General features: G+C 38.1%; 1 protein-coding gene across 1 annotated transcript in view; it reads right to left on the bottom strand.

Moving 5' to 3' along the window:
• The window catches only part of acvrl1 (activin A receptor like type 1), a 29,263-nt gene continuing 18,259 nt past the window's right edge, over positions 1-11,004 (bottom strand). The window contains exons 8-10 of the mRNA XM_062053102.1: positions 10,749-10,946; positions 3,762-3,892; positions 1-3,523 (exon numbers count right to left, since the gene is read on the bottom strand). Coding sequence (XP_061909086.1) covers positions 3,377-3,523; positions 3,762-3,892; positions 10,749-10,946 — 476 coding nt within the window. The 3' untranslated portion in view covers positions 1-3,376. The remainder of the gene's footprint in view (positions 3,524-3,761; positions 3,893-10,748; positions 10,947-11,004) is intronic.

Below are 11,004 nucleotides of genomic sequence, written 5' to 3'. Positions count from 1 at the left end.
TGTTCATGTAACTGAATCGTGAATTAGTTTTTTATACTAATGGAAGTTCTTAAAAATACATTTATTTTAATGCTTTTATTGTAACGACGGGGTCGCATTATACTGTGCGGATCGTTTTCCCAAGATGCAGCATGAACTCCGAGGCAAGGTGCAGGTGAGACATTGATTTATTGTCCATGAAATCATGCAAAAATACAAAAAGACAGAAAAGCGTGCCGATAGCGTGGGAGCTATGGGGAAGCTTAGCACAGGAACAGGAATCAAAGATTGTAGAAATACTTAACGTAACGGGTTGCATGGGAGCAAATAGAAGACGTCGTCACTGTTGCGTAGCGCAAACAAGGAGGCCAGACTGATTGTGGCGAAAAACAGGAATAAGTAACTCTCTGATTAGTGCCCAGGAGCAGGTGAGCTTCCTGAACACTAATCAGAGGCAGGTGAAACTAATCAGCAGTCATGGCAACTAAAACACAACCCCAGGGGTGCTGAAAACAGAACTGATGTAGTCAAACTAACAGAACAAAACATGATCCGGGCAATCGATCATAACATTTATTATTGTATTAATTTCCTTTTTTATGGTTTGAAACACCATTTTCGTACACTTTGTATAATTTTGTCCTGTTATTTTTTCTGTTTCATTACGTTAGATTGACTGTATGGTTATTTACGTCACTACCTCAATATCAATGAATAAATAACCCTGTCTTGTATTCCTTATGTTATGAGACATGGTATTATTTGAAATGCACAACTTTTAAAATTTTAGCAGACAGATTAGGTTGTTTGCACACAGTATCGATATCGCCGATGCCAGCTTAAATTTTTACTCAGTATCGGTTCGGAAAGAAACGTGGTATCGCACATCACTAGCAATAATTATGTGCCTCTTTTCTCTATTTACAGTCAAATTATCAAGACTAATAAACTACAAATTTGTGGTGTAAAAATGTCTCTGCAAAACATTAATTTGGCGACATTGTGACAATCAGACCAGCCATAAAGCCACGCCCTGCGCCTCTTTTGCTTTCCACATAAGCACACGCAAAAACAAGAAGCGGAACAAACACACGGAAGCCTTATGTTAAGTGTGAATGCAAATGTAGGGATTTTTTTTACTTAAATAAATGTTAAAAAACAATTGTAATCATACAAAATAAACAGTTTACTGGACAAATATTAACATTTATTTTACGGTTGATTATATACATATTTTTTATTTTCATCATGACAAGCGAGGCGCTGCCTCACCTGCCTACCCTGACCTCACGCCCCTGCTCAAAAGACAAACAATCATCAACGTATATGGATGATTTAGATCAAGGGTGTCAAACGTACGGCCCACGGGCTGAACAGGTTTTGCTAAGTATAAAAATGAGGCGAAATTTATGAATAAAAGAACTGCTGTTCTAAATGTGTCCACTAAATGTCGCAATAGCAATTCTTTGTATCTTTGTAGATGCTACATATATAAAACAAAACACATGATGACGAGGAAAATTAGCAATTTACATAAATAACATTCTGTAATTTGATTTTGATATTTTTTTTATCTTGATGGATTGAAAATTAACACCAATGAGTTGACTGATGTACATTATCACATAATTTATTCAGAAAGTATAAATAACGACAAATAAAGATAGAATACTATTAACCACAACATGTAAGTGTAAAAAAAAACCCCAACAACATTTTGATTTGTACATTTTCAGAATGTGCTTGTTCTATTTTTAAACAAAGAAAACAATCTGGAGTTGTCTTTATTTTTAAGTTATCGTGCCGTGATTTTACCAGTGGCACTTGGGAGTACATTTTTCTCCATGTGGCCCCAGATCTAAAATGAGTTTGACACCCCTGATTTAGATTATCCAAGTGGCCTAACATGCACATGTTTGGAATGTGGGAGGAAGCCAGAGTGTACCTGGACAATCACCATGCACGTGGAGAACATGAAAATTCCACACAGAATTGCTCTAATGAAGATTCGATCTCCTGACTCTAAAGTTGACACCAGTGGGTCTGTGTGGTGAACACTAATAAAGTAAAAAAAGAAAAAGAAAAGAAAACTACAATAAAAAAGATAAATAAACACTTAAATCATCACTGTGGAAATATGTATTTCAAAGAAAAATGTAAGATAAATTGTATTACTTAATTATAATTAATTAAATGTTCATCAATAAATGAATACCGGCCAACTTAGCTGTGCTCTAGAACTCAAATCCCTTAACCCCCATACATAAGTCAGACATTGACTTTTTTTTCTTCATTTGTCTGGCATTTTAGTTAGGACTTGTTTGTATTAATGCCGGCCTGGTCTAACCCGATTTATTGGCGTCTCACTTCAGTGGTTTGTAAAATACTGATCTGCCAACGTTAGCCTTAAAATTCTTTATCCCTAATGTCTGGTGGCCTCTGGCGGTCAAAAATAGTATTGCATAAAGTACAATGGTACAAGTCAGCGTTCAAATGCCAAGCATTTGAAAAGTACAGGTATATTTAACATATTTAATATTGCATGTCCCTTTTTAAGTACATCCATCCATCCATTTTCTACCGCTTGTCCCTTTTGGGGTTGCGGGGGCGCTGGAGCCTATCTCAGCTGCATTCGGGCAGAAGGCGGGGTACACCCTGGACAAGTCGCCACCTCATCGCAGGGCCAACACAGATAGACAGACAACATTCACACTCACATTCACACACTAGGGCCAATTTAGTGTTGCCAATCAACCTATCCCCAGGTGCATGTTTTTGGAGGTGTGAGGAAGCCCGAGTACCCGGAGGGAACCCACACAGTCACGGGGAGAACATGCAAACTCCACACAGAAAGATCCGGAGCCCGGGATTGAACTCAGGACTACTCAGGACCTTCGTATTGTGAGGCACATGCACTAACCCCTGTTCCACCGTGATGCCCCCCCCTTTTTTTTTTTACATTTAAGTACAAATCGAAATAGATTGACATTTTGGGACAGAAAAATACTGTGTTGGATATATACAAAACTAAATATCTTAATGTGTGTGCGCGTCCAATTCACACTGCGGTAATTAAACAAAAGCTAAAGGTGTTCAGAGAAAATACATTGCGTTATAATGAGCATAATAACTATGATTCATAGTGAAGGTCTCTCTTCATAGAGTCTGTTTTCAGCTTTTATTTTGCGATTTTGGTCTGGGGAAAGTAAAATAGTCTTTGGCGCTTAACAGTCTAGACACTACTGCTGAAAAATATATTATTTTGTGAAAATGCACTAAATGTTAGAGACGATAACTAATAAAGTACTGATATTCACCTGTGACAAGGAATGTGGAAAAATAAATCCCTTCAAGCAATTTTTATTTTTAGTCCGCTTCCAATTGTTGGCGTTGTGAGCTAGATGTCCTGTTTGAGTTTTTTGATCCTGAAGTCAGTGTCATGGTCAAGTTTGGAGAGGGTCTTCTTCACCCGCAGTGCTGTGAGGCGGGCCGGCGAGTTCTGGAACCAACACTCCTTCATGATCTTCACTATGGACGTCATAATCTGGACACAAACAGACAAAATGCTCATAAAGACCCCTGTTGCTACAATTACTACACCAATAAGTGAGAACTTGCACACAAGAACGAATTAAGCAAAGGTGTCCAAAATGCAGCACGTGGGTCATTTGCCCCAGAAAAAAAAATAATGGGATGAGGAGCAAGACGGCGTGATTGAAGGAGAAAACATTGCTTAATGCATAATTTGGACACCCTAAGACGTGTGACCATGGATGCCGTACTGGGTGGGAGTGAAGCCGGTTGTGCAAGCTGGGTCTCTGCTGGTCCACACAGACTACTTTCTTCATCTCTTCATAGCTGGGATCAGAGGGCACCAGGTCAAAGAAGGGAGGACGATACTCTTCCACAATCCCTGGGAGTAAAAAAAGGAAGGTTTAAGCTAAAACAAATATTGCAACACATTCCATGAAGCCTTGTGGGAAAACATCTAACTGGAATTCTAAAAGTCATTATCACCATCCTATATGTTTTATCTCATCATACATTTTGAGAACAAGAATGTCTCTCCACATCAAGCCTGACATTTTTTTTATACTGAGCTAGTGGGAGGCTTGTTGTGAAGCACATTTGATAAAAAAAAAAAAAAAAAAATCTCGAAAAGATTAAAGGAGCCATATGTAAGAACTTCATGTCAAGTCATCATTAAATGGCCCTGATATGTCAAAAGGCATTAATAAATCAAGTTATTTTCAAATACCTCTAACTGATAACTGTAGTTCAGCCAGGATATGCTCATTTCAAAATTAGAATTACAGCCCCGAAATCTTGTTATTGTCCCTCCACCGTTTGACCAATTAGAAAGTGTGTGAGTGTGTTACATCCAGTTTGCCAGTTACGCACCGCCATCTTCGTTTAGCTACTGCCACTGGTAAATTACTAAACATGTCAGACCTTAGTAAATCCAAAAGGCCTCGTTACGATTGTCAACTTATTCATGACAAAGCCAGGAACAAAACAAGGATTTGTATCTTTGAAAGATGGAGACAATTGCAGGAGGAGAAGATTTTTTAATCTGACGCCAAATCTGCTAATTTCCTCCCTGATAGGTAAGTAAGGCATTTACGTTTTGTTATTACTTGTAAAAAATTTAAATGGACATTTCGTATGTAAAATATATTGTCCAATACAGTCTATGATCTTGTCTAACAAAGCTAGTATGTTTGTGCAACGAATGCTTAGCATGCTAGCCCGGTCAATGGGAGCATACACATCGACATGTAGGCTAACGGGGGAAATATATGCTCTTAGCCTGTATGTCGATGTGTAATTGAACTGACAGGGCAAAATATATTTTCCACAAATAAAACCTATGTGGATATGGGTAGTGTCAGTGCCTATTTTGTTCTTAATATGCTGATACGCTGAGGAAATGGGTTCCAACATTAGCACGGCTGTCATGACAATGTGAAACGTATGGAGACAGCCAAATCACATGATAAAATAATTCGTCATTTGTGTTTGCATATTGTGTACATTTGCATGTACCAAGTTATATGGCAATCTGAAACGTTTGAAAAAGTAGCCTATAGGCATACCTTGGTAAAATGTCTCCTCTTTAGTTTTGTACGTACATTAGACTGATAAGCATGCTCTACTTATTTTCACCAGTACAACCATTGCTAGCGTTGGTTGTAGTTCGTTTTAGTCTTTGTTTTCTGATAGTACTGACAATAACCATATGATTGCCATTTGTTGTGATATTGTAGGCAGGCATGACGTACTTCTTCCCGAAAATAGCCTAATTCTGTGTAAAATGTGTTGGTTAGAGATTAGTTATTGATGAAACGCTTGTCTATTCAGCTATCATGGTCCCAGCACCTCAACTCCTAGTAAGAGGCAGTGGAAGTTTGAAGTTCCTTGGAGTAGCCCAGTCGATCGAGCTGGATTCGGCTGTGTATCTGGCAACCTCAGTCAGGGAGAGCGGTAGGGGACTACAGAATTTTGACCTGGATTGCAATATCATTTCTGGCTAGATTCCTACATATTGCTGCTTAAAGACTCACAGGTGCAGTGCTATTCAACTAGTGGCTCGGGGGCCAAATACCGGCCAGGCCTCGTGTTCAGTTCAAAACTTGGTACACAAACATTTTTGCTGCTAATTCCTAAAAACACTAGAGTGCTCACGTAGTATAAAGAGGAACTTGGACCACTGTAAACACATTGGCAGATCCTTGCATTGACATGTTAACCTTGCTAGGAAACATAGAACACTGAGGTCCAAACTTGGGATTTAAATAACTCAGGCGTTCCTTTAAAGGCCTACTGAAACCCACTACTACCGACCACGCAGTTTGATAGTTTATATATCAATGATGAAATCTTAACATTGCAACACATGCCAATACGGCCGGGTTAACTTATAAAGTGCAATTTTAAATTTCCCGCGACACTTCCGGTTGAAAACGTCTATGTATGATGACGTATGCGCGTGACGTCAATGGTTGAAACGGAAGTATTCGGACACCATTGTATCCAATACAAAAAGCTCTGTTTTCATTGCAAAATTCCACAGTATTCTGGACATCTGTGTTGGTGAATCTTTTGCAATTTGTTTAATGAACAATGAAGACTGCAAAGAAGAAAGCTGTAGGTGGGATCGGTGTATTAGCGGCTGGCTGCAGCAACACAACCAAGAGGACTTTGACTTGGATAGCAGACGCGCTATCCGACGCTAGCCGCCGACCGCATCGATGATCGGGTGAAGTCCTTCGTCCCTCCGTCGATCGCTGGAACGCAGGTGAGCACGGGTGTTGATGAGCAGATGAGGGCTGGCTGGCGTAGGTGGATAGCTAATGTTTTTAGCATAGCTCTGTGAGGTCCCGTAGCTAAGTTAGCTTCAATGGCGTCATTAGCAACAGCATTGTTAAGCTTCGCCAGGCTGGAAAGCATTAACCATGTAGTTACAGGTCCATGGTTTAATAGTATTGTTGATTTTCTGTCTATCCTTCCAGTCAGGGGTTTATTTCTTTTGTTTCTATCTGCAGTTAAGCCCGATGCTATCACGTTAGCTATGTAGCTAAAGTGCTTCGCCGATGTATTGTCGTGGAGATAAAAGTCACTGTGAATGTCCATTTCGCGTTCTCGACTCTCATTTTCAAGAGGATATAGTATCCGAGGTGGTTTAAAATACAAATCCGTGATCCACAATAGAAAAAGGAAAAAGTGTGGAATCCATTGAGGCCTTGTACCTAAGTTACGGTCAGAGCGAAAAAAGATACGTCCTGCACTGCACTCTAGTCCTTCACTCTCACGTTCCTCATCCACAAATCTTTCATCCTCGCTCAAATTAATGGGGTAATCGTCGCTTTCTCGGTCCGAATCGCTCTCGCTGCTGGTGTAAACAATGGGGAAATGTGAGGAGCCTTTCAACCTGCGACGTCACGCTAATTCCGGTACAGGCAAGGCTTTTTTTATCAGCGACCAAAAGTTGCGAACTTTATCGTCGATGTTCTCTACTAAATCCTTTCAGCAAAAATATGGCAATATCGCGAAATGATCAAGTATGACACATAGAATGGATCTGCTATCGCCGTTTAAATAAAAAAAAATAATTTCAGTAGGCCTTTAAAGCACTCCTTTAAGTCTTGTCCTTTTTGGCAGTTACCGGTATATATTTTTTTGTAATGTATTTTTTTTCGCAAAGGTGGGGCTGTAGTCTGTTTAATACCAGATGCAGTCAGCAGTCATTTGTTCAACTAGTAATGTTCCTCAAGGTTTCATTTCAGGTCCTCTCTTTTTTATCATTTGGACAACTCAACTGCCAGCCTGAGTTCAGTTCAAAAAAATAGTGAGAGACTCACATTTTAGCAGCAGATTGTTAAAAACACTAGAATACTGTCATAGAGATGATCTTTGTTTAGCTTCTTTGCAAAAGGTCCTTAGAAACAGCAGAACGCTCCTGTAAATCACAAAATAAATAGAGCAAAATCAAATGTCCACTGTAGAGGAAGTTGATTCTCCCGAATATACAAAATAAGACAAATAGTGAAGGGAGATGTCTAGTCCCACGGTCTTTAGCTTTCTGGAAATTTGGCCCCCCAAACGTTTAGATAAATACCCATGTCCTTGTGACTATGCTGGGAAAAGCGACTGCAAATGTAAAAATTTTATAGATGTGTGCAAGCATCTAGTACAGTGTGTGTGTGCGTGTGTGTGTGTGTGTGTGTGTGTGTGTGTGCGGGTGTGTGTGTGTGTGTGTATCCAACTGCATACTGGCACACTGGCGTCTGGAGAATGTACAAGCAAGTGCTGACACCAGATAAGACTGTTTATAATTACGGTAGTGCTAATCATGAGAGAGGATAGTAGAGACAGACACAAAGAAAACAGCCGAGTGCTGAGAGACTTGAGACTTACTGCCTCAAATGTACACATAGCAGCCAGACAGACATGTCTGAGAAAACACATCACATACAGTACACACACACTGCATTGTTTTCATTTTTTAGATAGTCTAAATAAGAAAAGGGACTTTCCAGTCTCGTAAGTCGTCAATATGGCGGGTCAATTTTTTTTCCGTATTTAGAATAAGTAGTGGAAAATATTTGCGTGTCATCATAGCATATTGTAAAAAACGATTAGGAAAAAATTAGCATTTGGAAGGGACATACAATGTAAGAAGAAGTTAGGCTCTATTAATTAAAAAAACAACAACTTATTGGATGACCTTTGAGTTTGGAGCTGTGTTTTCACACAATTCACTATCAATTTAAAAAGAAAATTCAAAATGACTAATTATTCTATTTAGCCATATCACACTAAGCCGACAGGGCAGCAACCTTATCTTAATCCAACCGCGGTGTTCTCAACCAGAAACATAAATCTGTCCTTTGCCCATCTGTTGTATTTGTGCGTTTAATGCTTTGACAATTACTATACTGGGCGGTATTCCAGAAAACGGGAAAAGTGAAAACCCTTGAGTATGTAAACCCAGAGATGAGAGAAATTCAGGGTTTTCTGTTTCAGAAAGAGAGGTAAGTAAATTTAGCGCCAGTTACCATGGGAATTTAGTCATAAATAAAATCAAAATTCATTCAAAAAAATTGAAATAAGATTTTTTTGGTATTTAATTATTGTGAATATAAAGACGCACCTGGGGATAGGTTGATTGGTAACACTAAATTGGTCCTAGTGTGTGAATGTGAGTGTGAATGTTGTCTGTCTATCTGTGTTGGCCCTGTGATGAGGTGGCGACTTGTCCAGGGTGTACCCCGCCTTCCGCCCTATTGCAGCTGAGATAGGCTCCAGCACCCCCCGCCACCCCAAAAAGGACAAGCGGTAGAAAATGGATGGATGGATAAATGATATATTAGTTGTATATACAATTAGATTTACTTACAAATAAACAATAATCTCAGATTAATTTTTTCATTTAAAAAATAATATCTCCGATTTTAGTGCATGACATTTATGAAAAGCAAATTGGTCAAACAGAAAGTGCCTGCATAGAATTATTTTTATATATATATATATATATATATATATATATATATATATATATATATATATATATATATATATATATATATATATATATATATATATATATATATATATATATACATATATATATATATATATATATATATATATATATATATATATACATATATATATATATATATATATATACATATATGTATATATATGTACATATATATACAAACCCCGTTTCCATACGAGTTGGGAAATTGTGTTAGATGTAAATATAAACGGAATACAATGATTTGCAAATCCCCTACATACAGTATATACAGTATATATATATATATATATATATATATACATACAGTATATACAGTATATATATATATATATATATATATATATATATATATATATATATATATATATATATATATATATATATATATATATATATATATTCACTCACTCAATGATATTTATTCTGCATTTTCATTCACTTTACATGTTAAATAATATTAAAACAAATAAGATATATTATTTTTATTTACCTCTATTGTTTACACTGGCAGGATTGCATTTATATTATTTGATTAGAGATGGGATTTTATTTCATATGAATCCTCCACTTTTTTATTACCTATAGGCTAGTAAGAAAAGAGTGCCCCAACTTAAGAGTGTTTTGAGATAAGAGCTGTCTGTCGGCTAATTGTTGTTTAAGTTGCAAACAAAGATTTGAGTTACAAGCGTCCTTGTCATTAGTTGGCACAGCAAATGTCACAAGGAACCCTGTAAGATCTGCCCAAAACATCTGGTCTTACCGTGAGTGTAAGGGACAGTGCAGAGAAGAAGAAGTGGATGATAATCATTGAATTAAAAAATAAATAATCAAAACCATGACCAACCGTGTTGCCAACTTGGCAAAGCAATTCAAGCGTACTACTGCTAGTCTGCACCTTATTGGTGGCCACCCAAGAATGGCAAAATAGTATCTAAACGGCGGACATTTATCCATGAAAATCCGGAAAAGCTGCTCTGTTTGACTAAGATACCGTAGAAGTCCACTCTCAAAGGTAAATGCTGTACATTAATATTACATTACTTTATAAGACTACTTTAGTTGTTTGTAGTACTTCAAATGGTGCTGTTTTGGGGGCCCACACTTTAAATTGATTACATTTCTTGTAAATGTAAGACGTTGATTTGAGATAAAAGTGTTTTGAGTTAAGAGCTTTGCCACAGAATTAAACTCGTAAATTGAGGAACTCTGTACAGTAGTACAGAGTTTTCATCAGACAGCAACAATGTATCGGCGTGGCGAAGTTGGTAGAGTGGCCGTGCCAGCAATCGGAGTGTTGCTGGTTACTGGGGTTCAATCCCCACCTTCTACCATCCTAGTCACGTCCGTTGTGTCCTTGGGCAAGACACTTCACCCTTGCTCCTGATGGCTGCTGGTTAGCGCCTTGCATGGCAGCTCCCGCCATCAGTGTGTGAATGTGTGTGTGAATGGGTGAATGTGGAAATACTGTCAAAGCGCTTTGAGTACCTTGAAGGTAGAAAAGCGCTATACGAGTATAACCCATTTATCATTTATTTATCGCTTTTTTTAAATCAAATTTTGTATAAATGTGTTGTTTAAATTTTCCAATAAGATGTTTCATAGGCTTTGCATCAGCATGATGGTATTTCAGGCATTGCATTTTTGTACATTAACATTTTTGGTAGAATTCAGAATTGTTTGACTGGCACACAACATACACTACAATACCCGCTCATTTGTTTACCGTTGACAATTGTTCTGCGTGAAATTTCCCAGAAGACCAAGCCCAGGGCCCAGATGTCTGTTTGCTTGTAGGACTCAAAGACATCCATACGTATGCTCTCATCCAGCACCTCCGGCGCCATGTAGCGTTTAGTCCCAACTCGAGGGTTGTGGCCCACATCCAGATAGTCATTGGACTGAGAGTGAATCACAGCCAGACCTGTAGGAGTAAAGATAAAGCAGCAAATTATAAAAGCTAACACATTGTAATGGACTTT

This window comes from Entelurus aequoreus, linkage group LG07, assembly GCF_033978785.1.
Source record: "Entelurus aequoreus isolate RoL-2023_Sb linkage group LG07, RoL_Eaeq_v1.1, whole genome shotgun sequence".
Classification (NCBI taxonomy): domain Eukaryota; kingdom Metazoa; phylum Chordata; class Actinopteri; order Syngnathiformes; family Syngnathidae; genus Entelurus; species Entelurus aequoreus.
Note: the sequence above shows the minus strand (reverse complement) of the source record. Positions and strands in the feature narration are given on the sequence as shown.